This window comes from Mustelus asterias, unplaced genomic scaffold, assembly GCF_964213995.1.
Source record: "Mustelus asterias unplaced genomic scaffold, sMusAst1.hap1.1 HAP1_SCAFFOLD_1191, whole genome shotgun sequence".
Taxonomy (NCBI): Eukaryota; Metazoa; Chordata; class Chondrichthyes; order Carcharhiniformes; family Triakidae; genus Mustelus; species Mustelus asterias.
This window is the reverse complement of record NW_027591136.1, coordinates 73,071-95,000: the sequence shown is the minus strand read 5'-3', so window position 1 is coordinate 95,000 and position 21,930 is coordinate 73,071. Positions and strand designations below refer to the sequence as shown.

General features: G+C 64.4%; 1 protein-coding gene across 1 annotated transcript in view; it reads left to right on the top strand.

The window, feature by feature from the left end:
- Positions 1-21,930, top strand: part of LOC144488003 (methionine--tRNA ligase, cytoplasmic-like) — a gene marked incomplete at its 5' end in the record, with an annotated part of 52,077 nt that overhangs the window by 15,453 nt on the left and 14,694 nt on the right. Inside the window, 4 exon segments of the mRNA XM_078206021.1 lie at positions 16,858-16,989; positions 18,067-18,095; positions 18,098-18,170; positions 18,688-18,871. Of these exon segments, the coding sequence (XP_078062147.1) occupies positions 16,858-16,989; positions 18,067-18,095; positions 18,098-18,170; positions 18,688-18,871 (418 nt within the window).

The window sequence follows — 21,930 nt, the reverse complement described above, 5'->3', positions numbered from 1 at the left end:
ACCTGGGATCCCTCCCTACCCGGGGCACCTGGGATCCCTCCCTACCCGGGGCACCTGGGAACCCTCCCTACCCGGGACACCTGGGATCCCTCACTGACCGGGACACCTGGGAACTCTCCCTACCCGGGACACCTGGGAACCCTCCCTACCCGGGGCACCTGGGATCCCTCACTACCCGGGACACCTGGGATCCCTCCCTACCCGGGACACCTGGGATCCCTCCCTACCCGGGACACCTGGGAACCCTCCCTACCCGGGACACCTGGGATCCCTCACTGACCGGGGCACCTGGGAACCCTCCCTACCCGGGGCACCTGGGAACCCTCACTGACCGGGACACCTGGGATCCCTCCCTACCCGGGACACCTGGGAACCCTCCCTACCCGGGACACCTGGGATCCCTCCCTACCCGGGACACCTGGGATCCCTCCCTACCCGGGGCACCTGGGATCCCTCCCTACCCGGGGCACCTGGGATCCCTCCCTACCCGGGGCACCTGGGAACCCTCCCTACCCGGGACACCTGGGATCCCTCACTGACCGGGACACCTGGGAACTCTCCCTACCCGGGACACCTGGGAACCCTCCCTACCCGGGGCACCTGGGATCCCTCACTACCCGGGACACCTGGGATCCCTCCCTACCCGGGACACCTGGGATCCCTCCCTACCCGGGACACCTGGGAACCCTCCCTACCCGGGACACCTGGGAACCCTCCCTACCCGGGACACCTGGGAACCCTCACTATCCGGGACACCTGGGATCCCTCCCTACCCGGGACACCTGGGAACCCTCCCTACCCGGGGCACCTGGGATCCCTCCCTACCCGGGACACCTGGGATCCCTCCCTACCCGGGACACCTGGGAACCCTCCCTACCCGGGACACCTGGGATCCCTCACTGACCGGGACACCTGGGATCCCTCCCTACCCGGGACACCTGGGATCCCTCACTGACCGGGACACCTGGGAACCCTCCCTACCCGGGACACCTGGGAACCCTCACTACCCGGGACACCTGGGAACCCTCCCTACCCGGGACACCTGGGATCCCTCACTGACCGGGACACCTGGGATCCCTCCCTACCCGGGACACCTGGGATCCCTCACTGCCCGGGACACCTGGGAACCCTCCCTACCCGGGACACCTGGGAACCCTCCCTACCCGGGACACCTGGGAACCCTCCCTACCCGGGACACCTGGGATCCCTCACTGACCGGGACACCTGGGATCCCTCCCTACCCGGGACACCTGGGAACCCTCACTGCCCGGGACACCTGGGATCCCTCACTGACCGGGACACCTGGGAACCCTCCCTACCCGGGACACCTGGGAACCCTCCCTACCCGGGACACCTGGGAACCCTCCCTACCCGGGGCACCTGGGAACCCTCCCTACCCGGGACACCTGGGATCCCTCCCTACCCGGGACACCTGGGATCCCTCCCTACCCGGGACACCTGGGAACCCTCCCTACCCGGGACACCTGGGATCCCTCCCTACCCGGGACACCTGGGATCCCTCACTGACCGGGACACCTGGGAACCCTCCCTACCCGGGACACCTGGGATCCCTCACTGACCGGGACACCTGGGATCCCTCCCTACCCGGGACACCTGGGATCCCTCCCTACCCGGGACACCTGGGAACCCTCCCTACCCGGGACACCTGGGATCCCTCCCTACCCGGGACACCTGGGATCCCTCCCTACCCGGGACACCTGGGATCCCTCACTACCCGGGGCACCTGGGAACCCTCCCTACCCGGGACACCTGGGATCCCTCCCTACCCGGGACACCTGGGATCCCTCACTGCCTCACCTGGGAACCCTCCCTACCCGGGGCACCTGGGAACCCTCACTGCCTCACCTGGGAACCCTCACTGCCTCACCTGGGATCCCTCCCTACCCGGGACACCTGGGATCCCTCCCTACCCGGGGCACCTGGGAACCCTCCCTACCCGAGACACCTGGGATCCCTCCCTACCCGGGGCACCTGGGATCCCTCACTGACCGGGACACCTGGGATCCCTCCCTACCCGGGACACCTGGGAACCCTCCCTACCCGGGACACCTGGGATCCCTCCCTACCCGGGACACCTGGGATCCCTCCCTACCCGGGACACCTGGGAACCCTCACTACCCGGGACACCTGGGATCCCTCCCTACCCGGGGCACCTGGGAACCCTCCCTACCCGGGGCACCTGGGAACCCTCACTGACCGGGACACCTGGGAACCCTCCCTACCCGGGACACCTGGGATCCCTCACTGACCGGGACACCTGGGAACCCTCCCTACCCGGGACACCTGGGATCCCTCACTGACCGGGACACCTGGGATCCCTCCCTACCCGGGACACCTGGGATCCCTCACTGACCGGGGCACCTGGGAACCCTCCCTACCCGGGACACCTGGGATCCCTCCCTACCCGGGACACCTGGGATCCCTCACTGACCGGGACACCTGGGATCCCTCCCTACCCGGGACACCTGGGATCCCTCCCTACCCGGGACACCTGGGATCCCTCACTGACCGGGACACCTGGGATCCCTCCCTACCCGGGACACCTGGGAACCCTCACTGCCCGGGACACCTGGGATCCCTCACTGACCGGGACACCTGGGAACCCTCCCTACCCGGGACACCTGGGAACCCTCCCTACCCGGGACACCTGGGAACCCTCCCTACCCGGGGCACCTGGGAACCCTCCCTACCCGGGACACCTGGGATCCCTCCCTACCCGGGACACCTGGGATCCCTCCCTACCCGGGACACCTGGGAACCCTCCCTACCCGGGACACCTGGGATCCCTCCCTACCCGGGACACCTGGGATCCCTCCCTACCCGGGACACCTGGGATCCCTCCCTACCCGGGACACCTGGGATCCCTCACTGACCGGGACACCTGGGAACGCTCCCTACCCGGGGCACCTGGGAACCCTCACTGACCGGGACACCTGGGATCCCTCCCTACCCGGGACACCTGGGAACCCTCCCTACCCGGGACACCTGGGATCCCTCACTGACCGGGACACCTGGGAACCCTCCCTACCCGGGACACCTGGGATCCCTCACTGACCGGGACACCTGGGATCCCTCCCTACCCGGGACACCTGGGATCCCTCACTGACCGGGGCACCTGGGAACCCTCCCTACCCGGGACACCTGGGATCCCTCCCTACCCGGGGCACCTGGGATCCCTCCCTTCCCGGGACACCTGGGATCCCTCACTGACCGGGACACCTGGGATCCCTCCCTACCCGGGACACCTGGGAACCCTCCCTACCCGGGGCACCTGGGATCCCTCCCTACCCGGGACACCTGGGAACCCTCCCTACCCGGGACACCTGGGATCCCTCCCTACCCGGGACACCTGGGAACTCTCCCTACCCGGGACACCTGGGAACCCTCCCTACCCGGGGCACCTGGGATCCCTCCCTACCCGGGGCACCTGGGAACTCTCCCTACCCGGGACACCTGGGATCCCTCCCTACCCGGGACACCTGGGATCCCTCACTGCCCGGGGCACCTGGGAACTCTCACTACCCGGGACACCTGGGAACCCTCCCTACCCGGGGCACCTGGGAACCCTCACTGACCGGGGCACCTGGGATCCCTCCCTACCCGGGGCACCTGGGATCCCTCCCTACCCGGGACACCTGGGAACTCTCCCTACCCGGGACACCTGGGATCCCTCCCTACCCGGGGCACCTGGGATCCCTCCCTACCCGGGACACCTGGGAACCCTCCCTACCCGGGACACCTGGGATCCCTCACTGACCGGGACACCTGGGAACCCTCACTGCCCGGGACACCTGGGATCCCTCCCTACCCGGGACACCTGGGAACCCTCCCTACCCGGGGCACCTGGGAACACTCCCTACCCGGGACACCTGGGAACCCTCCCTACCCGGGACACCTGGGATCCCTCACTGACCGGGACACCTGGGATCCCTCCCTACCCGGGACACCTGGGATCCCTCCCTACCCGGGGCACCTGGGATCCCTCCCTACCCGGGGCACCTGGGAACCCTCCCTACCCGGGACACCTGGGATCCCTCACTGACCGGGACACCTGGGAACTCTCCCTACCCGGGACACCTGGGAACCCTCCCTACCCGGGGCACCTGGGATCCCTCACTACCCGGGACACCTGGGATCCCTCCCTACCCGGGACACCTGGGATCCCTCCCTACCCGGGACACCTGGGAACCCTCCCTACCCGGGACACCTGGGATCCCTCACTGACCGGGGCACCTGGGAACCCTCCCTACCCGGGGCACCTGGGAACCCTCACTGACCGGGACACCTGGGATCCCTCCCTACCCGGGACACCTGGGAACCCTCCCTACCCGGGACACCTGGGATCCCTCCCTACCCGGGACACCTGGGATCCCTCCCTACCCGGGGCACCTGGGATCCCTCCCTACCCGGGGCACCTGGGATCCCTCCCTACCCGGGGCACCTGGGAACCCTCCCTACCCGGGACACCTGGGATCCCTCACTGACCGGGACACCTGGGAACTCTCCCTACCCGGGACACCTGGGAACCCTCCCTACCCGGGGCACCTGGGATCCCTCACTACCCGGGACACCTGGGATCCCTCCCTACCCGGGACACCTGGGATCCCTCCCTACCCGGGACACCTGGGAACCCTCCCTACCCGGGACACCTGGGAACCCTCCCTACCCGGGACACCTGGGAACCCTCACTATCCGGGACACCTGGGATCCCTCCCTACCCGGGACACCTGGGAACCCTCCCTACCCGGGGCACCTGGGATCCCTCCCTACCCGGGACACCTGGGATCCCTCCCTACCCGGGACACCTGGGAACCCTCCCTACCCGGGACACCTGGGATCCCTCACTGACCGGGACACCTGGGATCCCTCCCTACCCGGGACACCTGGGATCCCTCACTGACCGGGACACCTGGGAACCCTCCCTACCCGGGACACCTGGGAACCCTCACTACCCGGGACACCTGGGAACCCTCCCTACCCGGGACACCTGGGATCCCTCACTGACCGGGACACCTGGGATCCCTCCCTACCCGGGACACCTGGGATCCCTCACTGCCCGGGACACCTGGGAACCCTCCCTACCCGGGACACCTGGGAACCCTCCCTACCCGGGACACCTGGGAACCCTCCCTACCCGGGACACCTGGGATCCCTCACTGACCGGGACACCTGGGATCCCTCCCTACCCGGGACACCTGGGAACCCTCACTGCCCGGGACACCTGGGATCCCTCACTGACCGGGACACCTGGGAACCCTCCCTACCCGGGACACCTGGGAACCCTCCCTACCCGGGACACCTGGGAACCCTCCCTACCCGGGGCACCTGGGAACCCTCCCTACCCGGGACACCTGGGATCCCTCCCTACCCGGGACACCTGGGATCCCTCCCTACCCGGGACACCTGGGAACCCTCCCTACCCGGGACACCTGGGATCCCTCCCTACCCGGGACACCTGGGATCCCTCCCTACCCGGGACACCTGGGATCCCTCCCTACCCGGGACACCTGGGATCCCTCACTGACCGGGACACCTGGGAACGCTCCCTACCCGGGGCACCTGGGAACCCTCACTGACCGGGACACCTGGGATCCCTCCCTACCCGGGACACCTGGGAACCCTCCCTACCCGGGACACCTGGGATCCCTCACTGACCGGGACACCTGGGAACCCTCCCTACCCGGGACACCTGGGATCCCTCACTGACCGGGACACCTGGGATCCCTCCCTACCCGGGACACCTGGGATCCCTCACTGACCGGGGCACCTGGGAACCCTCCCTACCCGGGACACCTGGGATCCCTCCCTACCCGGGGCACCTGGGATCCCTCCCTTCCCGGGACACCTGGGATCCCTCACTGACCGGGACACCTGGGATCCCTCCCTACCCGGGACACCTGGGAACCCTCCCTACCCGGGGCACCTGGGATCCCTCCCTACCCGGGACACCTGGGAACCCTCCCTACCCGGGACACCTGGGATCCCTCCCTACCCGGGACACCTGGGAACTCTCCCTACCCGGGACACCTGGGAACCCTCCCTACCCGGGGCACCTGGGATCCCTCCCTACCCGGGGCACCTGGGAACTCTCCCTACCCGGGACACCTGGGATCCCTCCCTACCCGGGACACCTGGGATCCCTCACTGCCCGGGGCACCTGGGAACTCTCACTACCCGGGACACCTGGGAACCCTCCCTACCCGGGGCACCTGGGAACCCTCACTGACCGGGGCACCTGGGATCCCTCCCTACCCGGGGCACCTGGGATCCCTCCCTACCCGGGACACCTGGGAACTCTCCCTACCCGGGACACCTGGGATCCCTCCCTACCCGGGGCACCTGGGATCCCTCCCTACCCGGGACACCTGGGAACCCTCCCTACCCGGGACACCTGGGATCCCTCACTGACCGGGACACCTGGGAACCCTCACTGCCCGGGACACCTGGGATCCCTCCCTACCCGGGACACCTGGGAACCCTCCCTACCCGGGGCACCTGGGAACACTCCCTACCCGGGACACCTGGGAACCCTCCCTACCCGGGACACCTGGGATCCCTCACTGACCGGGACACCTGGGATCCCTCCCTACCCGGGACACCTGGGATCCCTCCCTACCCGGGGCACCTGGGATCCCTCCCTACCCGGGGCACCTGGGAACCCTCCCTACCCGGGACACCTGGGATCCCTCACTGACCGGGACACCTGGGAACTCTCCCTACCCGGGACACCTGGGAACCCTCCCTACCCGGGGCACCTGGGATCCCTCACTACCCGGGACACCTGGGATCCCTCCCTACCCGGGACACCTGGGATCCCTCCCTACCCGGGACACCTGGGAACCCTCCCTACCCGGGACACCTGGGATCCCTCACTGACCGGGGCACCTGGGAACCCTCCCTACCCGGGGCACCTGGGAACCCTCACTGACCGGGACACCTGGGATCCCTCCCTACCCGGGACACCTGGGAACCCTCCCTACCCGGGACACCTGGGATCCCTCCCTACCCGGGACACCTGGGATCCCTCCCTACCCGGGGCACCTGGGATCCCTCCCTACCCGGGGCACCTGGGATCCCTCCCTACCCGGGGCACCTGGGAACCCTCCCTACCCGGGACACCTGGGATCCCTCACTGACCGGGACACCTGGGAACTCTCCCTACCCGGGACACCTGGGAACCCTCCCTACCCGGGGCACCTGGGATCCCTCACTACCCGGGACACCTGGGATCCCTCCCTACCCGGGACACCTGGGATCCCTCCCTACCCGGGACACCTGGGAACCCTCCCTACCCGGGACACCTGGGAACCCTCCCTACCCGGGACACCTGGGAACCCTCACTATCCGGGACACCTGGGATCCCTCCCTACCCGGGACACCTGGGAACCCTCCCTACCCGGGGCACCTGGGATCCCTCCCTACCCGGGACACCTGGGATCCCTCCCTACCCGGGACACCTGGGAACCCTCCCTACCCGGGACACCTGGGATCCCTCACTGACCGGGACACCTGGGATCCCTCCCTACCCGGGACACCTGGGATCCCTCACTGACCGGGACACCTGGGAACCCTCCCTACCCGGGACACCTGGGAACCCTCACTACCCGGGACACCTGGGAACCCTCCCTACCCGGGACACCTGGGATCCCTCACTGACCGGGACACCTGGGATCCCTCCCTACCCGGGACACCTGGGATCCCTCACTGCCCGGGACACCTGGGAACCCTCCCTACCCGGGACACCTGGGAACCCTCCCTACCCGGGACACCTGGGAACCCTCCCTACCCGGGACACCTGGGATCCCTCACTGCCCGGGACACCTGGGAACCCTCCCTACCCGGGACACCTGGGAACCCTCCCTACCCGGGACACCTGGGATCCCTCCCTACCCGGGACACCTGGGAACCCTCCCTACCCGGGACACCTGGGAACTCTCCCTACCCGGGACACCTGGGATCCCTCCCTACCCGGGACACCTGGGATCCCTCCCTACCCGGGACACCTGGGAACCCTCCCTACCCGGGACACCTGGGAACCCTCCCTACCCGGGGGACCTGGGAACCCTCACTGCCTCACCTGGGAACCCTCCCTACCCGGGGGACCTGGGAACCCTCACTGCCTCACCTGGGAACCCTCCCTACCCGGGGGACCTGGGAACCCTCACTGCCTCACCTGGGAACCCTCACTGCCTCACCTGGGATCCCTCCCTACCCGGGACACCTGGGATCCCTCCCTACCCGGGGCACCTGGGAACCCTCCCTACCCGGGACACCTGGGATCCCTCCCTACCCGGGGCACCTGGGATCCCTCACTGACCGGGACACCTGGGATCCCTCCCTACCCGGGACACCTGGGATCCCTCCCTACCCGGGGCACCTGGGAACCCTCCCTACCCGGGACACCTGGGATCCCTCCCTACCCGGGGCACCTGGGATCCCTCACTGACCGGGACACCTGGGATCCCTCCCTACCCGGGACACCTGGGATCCCTCACTGACCGGGACACCTGGGATCCCTCCCTACCCGGGACACCTGGGAACCCTCCCTACCCGGGACACCTGGGATCCCTCCCTACCCGGGACACCTGGGATCCCTCCCTACCCGGGGCACCTGGGAACCCTCCCTACCCGGGACACCTGGGATCCCTCCCTACCCGGGACACCTGGGATCCCTCACTGACCGGGGCACCTGGGATCCCTCCCTACCCGGGACACCTGGGAACCCTCACTACCCGGGACACCTGGGATCCCTCCCTACCCGGGGCACCTGGGAACCCTCCCTACCCGGGGCACCTGGGAACCCTCACTGACCGGGACACCTGGGAACCCTCCCTACCCGGGACACCTGGGATCCCTCACTGACCGGGACACCTGGGAACCCTCCCTACCCGGGACACCTGGGATCCCTCACTGACCGGGACACCTGGGATCCCTCCCTACCCGGGACACCTGGGATCCCTCACTGACCGGGGCACCTGGGAACCCTCCCTACCCAGGACACCTGGGATCCCTCCCTACCCGGGACACCTGGGATCCCTCACTGACCGGGACACCTGGGATCCCTCCCTACCCGGGACACCTGGGATCCCTCCCTACCCGGGACACCTGGGATCCCTCACTGACCGGGACACCTGGGATCCCTCCCTACCCGGGACACCTGGGAACCCTCCCTACCCGGGACACCTGGGAACCCTCCCTACCCGGGACACCTGGGAACCCTCCCTACCCGGGGCACCTGGGAACCCTCCCTACCCGGGACACCTGGGATCCCTCCCTACCCGGGACACCTGGGATCCCTCCCTACCCGGGACACCTGGGATCCCTCCCTACCCGGGACACCTGGGAACCCTCCCTACCCGGGACACCTGGGATCCCTCCCTACCCGGGACACCTGGGATCCCTCCCTACCCGGGACACCTGGGATCCCTCCCTACCCGGGGCACCTGGGATCCCTCACTGACCGGGACACCTGGGATCCCTCCCTACCCGGGACACCTGGGATCCCTCACTGACCGGGACACCTGGGAACGCTCCCTACCCGGGACACCTGGGATCCCTCACTGACCGGGACACCTGGGAACCCTCCCTACCCGGGACACCTGGGAACCCTCCCTACCCGGGACACCTGGGATCCCTCCCTACCCGGGACACCTGGGATCCCTCCCTACCCGGGACACCTGGGATCCCTCCCTACCCGGGACACCTGGGATCCCTCACTGACCGGGACACCTGGGAACGCTCCCTACCCGGGGCACCTGGGAACCCTCACTGACCGGGACACCTGGGATCCCTCCCTACCCGGGACACCTGGGAACCCTCCCTACCCGGGACACCTGGGATCCCTCACTGACCGGGACACCTGGGAACCCTCCCTACCCGGGACACCTGGGATCCCTCCCTACCCGGGGCACCTGGGATCCCTCACTGACCGGGACACCTGGGATCCCTCCCTACCCGGGACACCTGGGATCCCTCACTGACCGGGGCACCTGGGATCCCTCCCTACCCGGGACACCTGGGATCCCTCCCTACCCGGGACACCTGGGATCCCTCACTGACCGGGACACCTGGGATCCCTCCCTACCCGGGACACCTGGGATCCCTCCCTACCCGGGACACCTGGGAACCCTCCCTTCCCGGGACACCTGGGAACCCTCCCTACCCGGGGCACCTGGGATCCCTCCCTACCCGGGGCACCTGGGAACCCTCACTACCCGGGACACCTGGGATCCCTCACTGACCGGGACACCTGGGAACCCTCCCTACCCGGGACACCTGGGATCCCTCACTGCCCGGGGCACCTGGGAACCCTCCCTACCCGGGGCACCTGGGAACCCTCCCTACCCGGGACACCTGGGATCCCTCACTGACCGGGACACCTGGGATCCCTCACTGACCGGGACACCTGGGATCCCTCCCTACCCGGGACACCTGGGAACCCTCCCTACCCGGGACACCTGGGAACTCTCCCTACCCGGGACACCTGGGAACCCTCCCTACCCGGGACACCTGGGATCCCTCCCTACCCGGGGCACCTGGGAACCCTCCCTACCCGGGACACCTGGGATCCCTCACTGACCGGGACACCTGGGAACCCTCCCTACCCGGGACACCTGGGATCCCTCCCTACCCGGGACACCTGGGATCCCTCCCTACCCGGGGCACCTGGGAACCCTCCCTACCCGGGACACCTGGGATCCCTCACTGACCGGGACACCTGGGAACCCTCCCTACCCGGGACACCTGGGATCCCTCCCTACCCGGGACACCTGGGAACCCTCCCTACCCGGGACACCTGGGAACCCTCCCTACCCGGGGCACCTGGGATCCCTCCCTACCCGGGACACCTGGGATCCCTCACTGACCGGGACACCTGGGATCCCTCACTGACCGGGACACCTGGGAACCCTCCCTACCCGGGACACCTGGGATCCCTCCCTACCCGGGACACCTGGGAACCCTCCCTACCCGGGGCACCTGGGAACCCTCCCTACCCGGGACACCTGGGAACCCTCCCTACCCGGGACACCTGGGAACTCTCCCTACCCGGGGCACCTGGGAACTCTCCCTACCCGGGACACCTGGGAACCCTCCCTACCCGGGACACCTGGGAACCCTCCCTACCCGGGACACCTGGGAACCCTCCCTACCCGGGACACCTGGGAACCCTCCCTACCCGGGACACCTGGGATCCCTCCCTACCCGGGACACCTGGGAACCCTCCCTACCCGGGGCACCTGGGAACCCTCCCTACCCGGGACACCTGGGATCCCTCACTGCCCGGGACACCTGGGAACCCTCCCTACCCGGGGCACCTGGGATCCCTCCCTACCCGGGGCACCTGGGATCCCTCCCTACCCGGGGCACCTGGGATCCCTCACTACCCGGGACACCTGGGATCCCTCCCTACCCGGGACACCTGGGAACCCTCACTGACCGGGACACCTGGGATCCCTCCCTACCCGGGACACCTGGGAACCCTCCCTACCCGGGACACCTGGGATCCCTCACTGCCCGGGGCACCTGGGAACTCTCCCTACCCGGGACACCTGGGATCCCTCCCTACCCGGGACACCTGGGATCCCTCCCTACCCGGGACACCTGGGAACCCTCCCTACCCGGGACACCTGGGATCCCTCCCTACCCGGGGCACCTGGGATCCCTCCCTACCCGGGACACCTGGGAACCCTCACTACCCGGGACACCTGGGATCCCTCCCTACCCGGGACACCTGGGAACCCTCCCTACCCGGGACACCTGGGATCCCTCCCTACCCGGGACACCTGGGAACCCTCACTACCCGGGACACCTGGGATCCCTCACTGACCGGGACACCTGGGATCCCTCACTACCCGGGACACCTGGGAACTCTCACTACCCGGGGCACCTGGGAACTCTCACTACCCGGGGCACCTGGGATCCCTCCCTACCCGGGACACCTGGGATCCCTCACTGCCCGGGACACCTGGGAACGCTCCCTACCCGGGACACCTGGGATCCCTCCCTACCCGGGACACCTGGGATCCCTCCCTACCCGGGACACCTGGGATCCCTCACTGCCCGGGACACCTGGGAACTCTCCCTACCCGGGACACCTGGGATCCCTCCTACCCGGGACACCTGGGATCCCTCCCTACCCGGGACACCTGGGAACCCTCACTACCCGGGACACCTGGGAACCCTCCCTACCCGGGACACCTGGGATCCCTCCCTACCCGGGACACCTGGGAACCCTCCCTACCCGGGACACCTGGGAACCCTCACTGACCGGGACACCTGGGATCCCTCCCTACCCGGGACACCTGGGAACCCTCCCTACCCGGGACACCTGGGATCCCTCACTGACCGGGACACCTGGGAACCCTCCCTACCCGGGACACCTGGGATCCCTCCCTACCCGGGACACCTGGGAACCCTCCCTACCCGCACAGGGACAGGAGGAGGCCATTCAGCCCATCTCCCTGAGCCTGTTACACAGGAACAGGAGGAGGCCATTCAGCCCATCTCCCTGAGCCTGTTACACAGGAACGGGAGGAGGCCATTCAGCCCATCTCCCTGAGCCTGTTACACAGGAACAGGAGGAGGCCATTCAGCCCCTCTCTCTCCAGCCTGTTACACAGGAACAGGAGGAGGCCATTCAGCCCCTCTCTCTCCAGCCTGTTACACAGGAACATAAGGAGGCCATTGAGGCACATCCTCAAATTGATTAAGTCAGTTCCTCTCTTGAGCCCGTTACACCATTTGTTTCGATCTGCATCTCAACTCAGTCCGCCTGCGTTGTCCCTATGGGCGCCACGGTGGCACAGCGGGTTAGCACTGCTGCCACACAGCGCCAGGGTCCCGGGTTCGATTCCCGGCTCGGGTCACTGTCTGTGCGGAGTCTGCATGTTCTCCCCATGTCTGCGTGGGTTTCCTCCGGGTGCTCCAGTTTCCTCCCACAGTCCGAAAGATGTGTAGGTTAGGTGGATTGGCCGTGCTAAATTGCCCCTTAGTGTCCAAAGATGTGGAGGTTAGGGTGGATTGGCCATGCTAAATTGTCCCTTAGTGTCCAAAGATGTGTCGGTTAGGGTGGATTGGCCATGCTAAATTGTCCCTTAGTGTCCAAAGATGTGTAGGTTAGGGTGGATTGGCCATGCTAAATTGTCCCTTAGTGTCCAAAGATGTGTAGGTTAGGGTGGATTGGCCATGCTAAATTCTCCCTCATTGAAGAAGGCCTATAGTGTGTTAGCTTTTATTAACAGGGGGTTGGAGTTTAAGAGCCGTGGGGTTATGCTGCAACTGTACAGGACCTTGGTGAGACCACATTTGGAATATTGTGTGCAGTTCTGGTCACCTCACTATAAGAAGGATGTGGGAAGCGCTGGAAAGAGTGCAGAGGAGATTTACCAGGATGCTGCCTGGTTTGGAGGGTAGGTCTTATGAGGAAAGGTTGAGGGAGCTAGGGCTGTTCTCTCTGGAGTGGAGGAGGCTGAGGGGAGACTTAATAGAGGTTTATAAAATGATGAAGGGGATAGATAGAGTGAACGTTCAAAGACTATTTCCTCGGGTGGATGGAGCTATTACAAGGGGGCATAACTATAGGGTTCGTGGTGGGAGATACAGGACGGATATCAGAGGTAGGTTCTTTACGCAGAGAGTGGTTGGGGTGTGGAATGGACTGCCTGCAGTGATAGTGGAGTCAGACACTTTAGGAACATTTAAGCGGTTATTGGATAGGCACATGGAGCACACCAGGATGATAGGGAGTGGGATAGCTTGATCTTGGTTTCGGATAAAGCTCGGCACAACATCGTGGGCCGAAGGGCCTGTTCTGTGCTGTACTGTTCTATGTTCTGTGTACCCGAACAGGCGCCGGAATGTGGTGATTTACGCAGTAACTTCATTGCAGTGTTAATGCAAGCCTAACTATTGACATTAAGAAATAAATTTAAACTGTAGCCCTTGCCATCCTTCGCTATCGGAGCCCCGTGTTAACCAATCTGTCAGAGTCCCTCTCCCCTCAGTCCCGCTGACGTGAGGTCCACGCACACGCTCCGACAGCCTGGGGTAGCCATGATGTGGAGATGCCGGCGTTGGACTGGGGTAAACACAGTAAGAAGTCTAACAACACCAGGTTAAAGTTCAACAGGTTTATTTGGTAGCACGAGCTTTCGGAGCGCTGCTCCTTCGTCAGGTGGGTGGGAGTTGTGTTCACAAACTGGGCATATAAAGACACAAACTCAATTTACAAAATAATGGTTGGAATGCAAGTCTTTACAGGTAATCAAGTCTTAAAGGTACAGACAATGTGAGTGGAGAGAGGGTTAAGCACAGGTTAAAGAGATGTGTATTGTCTCCAGACAGGACAGTTAGTGAGATTTTGCAAGCCCAGGCAAGTCATGGGGGTTACAGATAGTGTGACATGAACCCAAGATCCTGGTTGAGGCCGTCCTCATGTGTGCGGAACTTGGCTATCAGTTTCTGCTCAGCGATTCTGCGTTGTCGTGTGTCGTGAAGGCCGCCTTGGAGAATGCTTACCCGAAGATCAGAGGCCGAATGTCCGTGACCGCTGAAGTGCTCCCCAACAGGAAGGGAACACTCTTGCCTGGTGATTGTCGAGCGGTGTTCATTCATCCGTTGTCGTAGCGTCTGCATGGTTTCCCCAATGTACCATGCCTCGGGACATCCTTTCCTGCAGCGTATCAGGTAGACAACGTTGGCCGAGTTGCAAGAGTAGGTACCGTGTACCTGGTGGATGGTGTTCTCACGTGAGATGATGGCATCCGTGTCGATGATCCGGCACGTCTTGCAGAGGTTGCTGTGGCAGGGTTGTGTGGTGTCGTGGTCACTGTTCTCCTGAAGGCTGGGTAGTTTGCTGCGGACAATGGTCTGTTTGAGGCTGTGCGGTTGTTTGAAGGCAAGAAGCCAAGGCCAGCCCCACACCCCCAGGAGGGAGGAGAAGGGGTGAGGGGGGGAGAAGGGGTGGGGTGAGGGGAGGTGGCTTCATTTGGTGCAGTGAGATTGGAAGAAGGTGACATCATAGAAGAATATCATAGAACCCTACAGTACAGAAAGAGGCCATTCGGCCCATCGAGTCTGCACCGACCACAATCCCACCCAGGCCCTACCCCCATATCCCTATATACTTTACCCACAAATCCCTCTAACCTACACATCTCAGGACACTAAGGGCAATTTTTAGCAGGGCCAATCAACCTAACCCGCACATCTTTGGACTGTGGGAGAAAACCGGAGCACCCGGAGGAAACCCACGCAGACACGAGGAGAATGTGCAAACTCCACACAGACAGTGACCCGAGCCGGGAATCGAACCCAGGACCCTGGAGCAGCAGCGCTGACCACTGTGCTAGGGTGCCGCCCAAAATTGAATTTACATTCCACCATCTGCCGTGGCAGGATTCAAACCCGAGTCCCCAGAATATTAGCTGAGTTTCTGGATTAATCATCTGGCAATAATACCTTCCTCGGAGCTACAGAGATAGGGAGGGGGTGTAGGGGGCTGGAGGAGGTTACAGAGATAGGGAGGGGGTGTAGGGGGACTGAAGGAGGTTACAGAGATAGGGAGGGGGTGTAGGGGGCTGGAGGAGGTTACAGAGATAGGGAGGGGGTGTAGGGGGCTGGAGGAGGTTACAGAGATAGGGAGGGGGTGTAGGGGGGCTGGAGGAGGTTACAGAGATAGGGAGGGGGTGTAGGGGGACTGAAGGAGGTTACAGAGATAGGGAGGGGGTGTAGGGGGCTGGAGGAGGTTACAGAGATAGGGAGGGGGTGTAGGGGGACTGAAGGAGGTTACAGAGATAGGGAGGGGGTGTAGGGGGCGGGAGGAGGTTACAGAGATAGGGAGGGGGTGTAGGGGGCGGGAGGAGGTTACAGAGATAGGGAGGGGGTGTAGGGGGCTGGAGGAGGTTACAGAGATAGGGAGGGGGTGTAGGGGGACTGAAGGAGGTTACAGAGATAGGGAGGGGGCTGTAGGGGGGCTGGAGGAGGTTACAGAGATAGGGAGGGGGGTGTAGGGGGGCTGGAGGAGGTTACAGAGATAGGGAGGGGGTGTAGGGGGGCTGGAGGGGTTTACAGAGATAGGGAGGGGGTGTAGGGGGGCTGGAGGAGGTTACAGAGATAGGGAGGGGGTGTAGGGGACTGGAGGAGGTTACAGAGATAGGGAGGGGGTGTAGGGGGCTGGGGGAGGTTACAGAGATAGGGAGGGGGTGTAGGGGGCTGGGGGAGGTTACAGAGATAGGGAGGGGGTGTAGGGGGGCTGGAGGAGGTTACAGAGATAGGGAGGGGGTGTAGGGGGCTGGAGGAGGTTACAGAGATAGGGAGGGGGTGTAGGGGGCTGGAGGAGGTTATAGAGATAGGGAGGGGGTGTAGGGGGGCTGGAGGAGGTTACAGAGATAAGGAGGGGGTGGAGGGGGCTGGAGGAGGATACAGAGATAGGGAGGGGGTGTAGGGGACTGGAGGAGGTTACAGAGATAGGGAGGGGGTGTGGGGGGCTGGAGGAGAGATAGGGAGGGGGAGTGGGGGGCTGGAGGGGGTTACAGAGATAGGGAGGGGGTGTAGGGTGGCTGGAGGAGAGATAGGGAGGGGGAGTGGGGGGCTGGAGGGGGTTACAGTGATAGGGAGGTGGTGTAGGGGGGCTGGAGGAGGTTACAGAGATAGGGAGGGGGTGTGGGGGCTGGAGGAGGTTACAGAGATAGGGAAGGGGTGTAGGGGGCTGGAGGAGGTTACAGAGATAGGGAGGGGGTGTGGGGGGTTGGAGGAGGTTAGAGAGATAGGGAAGGGGTGTGGGGGGGATCTCTTGCTGATTCTGTACTGATCGCCCTGTCTGTGTTTGGGTGACAGAGCTGGGATGTTTGTCAGTAAGTTCTTCGCTGGAGCAGTCCCTGAGATGGATCTGACCCGCGATGATAAACAACTCTTGGCTCTGATAACCTGGGAACTCCAGCAGTATAACAGGAATCTGGAGAAAGTGCGGTGAGTCTGGGACTTCAAACACAACCCTGCGGGAGGGTCAGTGCTGAGGGAGCGCCGCACTGTGGGAGGGTCAGTGCTGAGGGAGCGCCGCACTGTGGGAGGGTCAGTGCTGAGGGAGCGCCGCACTGTGGGAGGGTCAGTGCTGAGGGAGCGCCGCACTGTGGGAGGGTCAGTGCTGAGGGAGCGCCGCACTGTGGGAGGGTCAGTGCTGAGGGAGCGCCGCACTGTGGGAGGGTCAGTGCTGAGGGAGCGCCGCACTGTGGGAGGGTTGGTGCTGAGGGAGCGCCGCACTGTGGGAGGGTCGGTGCTGAGGGAGCGCCGCACTGTGGGAGGGTCAGTGCTGAGGGAGCGCCGCACTGTGGGAGGGTCGGTGCTGAGGGAGCGCCGCACTGTGGGAGGGTCAGTGCTGAGGGAGCGCCGCACTGTGGGAGGGTCAGTGCTGAGGGGGCGCCGCACTGTGGGAGGGTCAGTGCTGAGGGAGCGCCGCACTGTGGGAGGGTCGGTGCTGAGGGAGCGCCGCACTGTGGGAGGGTCAGTGCTGAGGGAGCGCCGCTCTGTGGGAGGGTCAGTGCTGAGGGAGCGCCGCACTGTGGGAGGGTCAGTGCTGAGGGAGCGCCGCACTGTGGGAGGGTCAGTGCTGAGGGAGGGCCGCACTGTGGGGGGGGTCAGTGCTGAGGGAGCGCTGCACTGTGGGAGGGTCAGTGCTGAGGGAGCGCCGCACTGTGGGAGGGTCAGTGGTGAGGGAGCGCCGCACTGTGGGAGGGTCAGTGCTGAGGGAGTGCCGCACTGTGGGAGGGTCAGTGCTGAGGGAGCGCCGCACTGTGGGAGGGTCAGTGCTGAGGGAGCGCCGCACTGTGGGAGGGTCGGTGCTGAGGGAGCGCTGCACTGTGGGAGGGTCAGTGCTGAGGGAGCGCCGCACTGTGGGAGGGTCGGTGCTGAGGGAGCGCCGCACTGTGGGAGGGTCGGCGATGAGGGGTTGGCATGGAGGAGGTCAGTGCAACAGTGCCTGGGTGGAGAGACGGGGAGGACCGTGACTGGGTTTAATATCTCCTGTTGTTCCCGCTGTTTTTCCACAAGGATTCGGGATGCTTTGAGGTGCATACTGAACATTCCCGGCACGGAAACCAGTTCATACAAGTAAATCAACCCTGGAAAAGAATCAAAGGTGGAGAATCTGACAGGTAAGTTTTCACCCTCGAGATCGAGCTCAGGAATTCCATCCCTTAACCTCCCCATCTCTCGCTGTCTCTCTCTCTCTCGCTGTCCCTCGCTGTCTCTCTGTCTCTCTCTCTCTCGCTGTCTCTCTCTCTCTCGCTGTGTCTCTCTCTCTCTCTCTCGCTGTCTCTCTCTCTCTCGCTGTCTCTCTCTCTCTCGCTGTGTCTCTCTCTCTCTCTCTCTGTCTCTCTCTCTCTGTCTCTCTCTCTCTCTCTCTCTCTCTCTGTCTCTCTCTCTCTCTGTCTCTCTCTCTCTCTCGCTGTGTCTCTCTCTGTCTCTCTCTCTCTCTGTCTCTCTGTCTCTCTCTCTCGCTGTCTCTCTCTCGCTGTCTCTCTCTCTCTCTCTGTCTCTCTCTCTCTCTCGCTGTCTCTCTCTCTCTCTCGCCGTGTCTCTCTCCCTCTCTCTCTGTATCTCACAGTACCCGTTGTTTAATAGCACCTTCTCTCTCTCTCTCTCTCCCCCCAATCCCGTGTCTCTGAGCAGGAGGCGAGCTGGCACAGTGACCGGAGTCTCGGTGAATGTTGCCTGTCTGCTCTCCGTCATGCTCCAGCCCTACATGCCAGGAGTCAGCAGCACCATACAGAGCCAGCTACAGGCCCCCGAGGACTGCAACACACTGACCGACCAGTTTGTCTGCATGCTGCCCGAGGGACACAGGATCGGCACGGTAAGGAGCGGCAAGAGAGGGAGCGACAGAGAGGGAGGGAGTGCGTCAGAGAGCGAGGGAGTGCGTCAGAGAGAGAGGGAGTGCGTCAGAGAGAGAGGGAGTGCGTCAGAGAGAGAGGGAGTGCGTCAGAGAGGGAGGGAGTGCGTCAGAGAGAGAGGGAGTGCGTCAGAGAGAGAGGGAGTGCGTCAGAGAGAGAGGGAGTGCGTCAGAGAGAGAGGGAGTGCGTCAGAGAGAGAGGGAGTGCGTCAGAGAGAGAGGGAGTGCGTCAGAGAGGGAGGGAGTGCGTCAGAGAGAGAGGGAGTGCGTCAGAGAGAGAGGGAGTGCGTCAGAGAGAGAGGGAGTGCGTCAGAGAGAGAGGGAGTGCGTCAGAGAGAGAGGGAGTGCGTCAGAGAGAGAGGGAGTGCGTCAGAGAGAGAGGGAGTGCGTCAGAGAGAGAGGGAGTGCGTCAGAGAGAGAGGGAGGGCGTCAGAGAGAGAGGGAGTGCGTCAGAGAGAGAGGGAGTGCGTCAGAGAGAGAGGGAGTGCGTCAGAGAGAGAGGGAGTGCGTCAGAGAGAGAGGGAGTGCGTCAGAGAGAGAGGGAGTGCGTCAGAGAGAGAGGGAGTGCGTCAGAGAGAGAGGGAGTGCGTCAGAGAGGGAGTGCGTCAGAGAGAGAGGGAGTGCGTCAGAGAGAGAGGGAGTGCGTCAGAGAGAGAGGGAGTGCGTCAGGAGAGAGAGGGAGTGCGTCAGAGAGAGAGGGAGTGCGTCAGAGAGAGAGGGAGTGCGTCAGAGAGAGAGGGAGGGCGTCAGAGAGAGAGGGAGTGCGTCACAGAGAGAGAGGGAGTGCGTCAGAGAGAGAGGGAGGGCGGCAGAGAGAGAGGGAGTGCGTCAGAGAGAGAGAGGGAGTGCGTCAGAGAGAGAGGGAGTGCGTCAGAGAGAGAGGGAGTGCGTCAGAGAGAGAGGGAGTGCGTCAGAGAGAGAGGGCGTGCGTCAGAGAGAGAGGGAGTGCGTCAGAGAGAGAGGGAGTGCGTCAGAGAGAGAGGGAGTGCGTCAGAGAGAGAGGGAGTGCGTCGGAGAGAGAGGGAGTGCGTCGGAGAGAGAGGGAGTGCGTCGGAGAGAGAGGGAGTGCGTCGGAGAGAGAGGGAGAGCGTCGGAGAGAGAGGAGAGAGAGGGAGTGCGTCGGAGAGAGAGGGAGTGCGTCGGAGAGAGAGGGAGTGCGTCGGAGAGAGAGGGAGTGCGTCGGAGAGAGAGGGAGTGCGTCGGAGAGAGAGGGAGTGCGTCGGAGAGAGAGGGAGTGCGTCGGAGAGAGAGGGAGTGCGTCAGAGAGAGAGGGAGTGCGTCAGAGAGAGAGGGAGTGCGTCAGAGAGAGAGGGAGTGCGTCAGAGAGAGAGGGAGTGCGTCAGAGAGAGAGGGAGCGCGTCAGAGAGAGAGGGAGCGCGTCAGAAGAGGAGAGGGAGGGCGTCAGAGAGAGAGGGAGGGCGTCAGAGAGAGAGGGAGTGCGTCAGAGAGAGAGAAGGAGTGCGTCAGAGAGGGAGGGAGTGCGTCAGAGAGGGAGGGAGTGCGTCAGAGAGAGAGGGAGTGCGTCAGAGAGAGAGGGAGTGCGTCAGAGAGAGAGGGAGTGCGTCAGAGAGAGAGGGAGGGCGTCAGAGAGGGAGGGAGTGCGTCAGAGAGGGAGGGAGTGCGTCAGAGAGGGAGGGAGTGCGTCAGAGAGAGAGGGAGTGCGTCAGAGAGAGAGGGAGTGCGTCAGAGAGAGAGGGAGTGCGTCAGAGAGAGAGGGAGTGCGTCAGGAGAGAGGAGTGCGTCAGAGAGAGAGGGAGTGCGTCAGAGAAAGAGGGAGCGCGTCAGAGAGAGAGGGAGCGCGTCAGAGAGAGAGGGAGGGCGTCAGAGAGAGAGGGAGGGCATCAGAGAGAGAGGGAGTGCGTCAGAGAGAGAGAAGGAGTGCGTCAGAGAGGGAGGGAGTGCGTCAGAGAGGGAGGGAGTGCGTCAGAGAGAGAGGGAGTGCGTCAGAGAGAGAGGGAGTGCGTCAGAGAGAGAGGGAGTGCGTCAGAGAGAGAGGGAGGGCGTCAGAGAGGGAGGGAGTGCGTCAGAGAGGGAGGGAGTGCGTCAGAGAGGGAAGGAGTGCGTCAGAGAGGGAGGGAGTGCGTCAGAGAGGGAGGGAGTGCGTCAGAGAGGGAGGGAGTGCGTCAGAGAGGGAGGGAGTGCGTCAGAGAGGGAGGGAGTGCGTCAGAGAGGGAGGGAGTGCGTCAGAGAGGGAGGGAGTGCGTCAGAGAGGGAGGGAGTGCGTCAGTGAGGGGAGGGAGTGCGTCAGAGAGGGAGGGAGTGCGTCAGAGAGGGAGGGAGTGCGTCAGAGAGGGAGGGAGTGCGTCAGAGAGGGAGGGAGTGCGTCAGAGAGGGAGGGAGAGCGTCAGAGAGGGAGGGAGAGCGTCAGAGAGGGAGGGAGTGCGTCAGAGAGGGAGGGAGTGCGGCAGAGAGAGAGGGGAGTGCGTCAGAGAGAGAGGGAGTGCGTCAGAGAGAGGGAGGGCGTCAGAGAGAGAGGGAAGAGAGGGAGTGCGTCAGAGAGAGAGGGAGTGCGTCAGAGAGAGAGGGAGTGCGTCAGAGAGAGAGGGAGTGCGTCAGAGAGAGAGGGAGTGCGTCAGAGAGGGAGGAGTGCGTCAGAGAGGGAGGGAGTGCGTCAGAGAGGGAGGGAGTGCGTCAGAGAGAGAGGGAGTGCGTCAGAGAGAGAGGGAAGTGCGTCAGAGAGAGAGGAGTGCGTCAGAGAGAGAGAGGGAGTGCGTCAGAGAGGGAGGGAGTGCGTCAGAGAGGGAGGGAGTGCGTCAGAGAGGGAGGGAGTGCGTCAGAGAGGGAGGGAGTGCGTCAGAGAGGGAGGGAGTGCGTCAGAGAGGGAGGGAGTGGCTCAGAGAGGGAGGGAGTGCGTCAGAGGGGGGAGGGAGTGCGTCAGAGAGGGAGGGAGTGCGTCAGAGAGGGAGGGAGTGCGTCAGAGAGGGAGGGAGTGCGTCAGAGAGGGAGGGAGTGCGTCAGAGAGGGAGGGAGTGCGTCAGAGAGGGAGGGAGTGCGTCAGAGAGGGAGGAGTGCGTCAGAGAGGG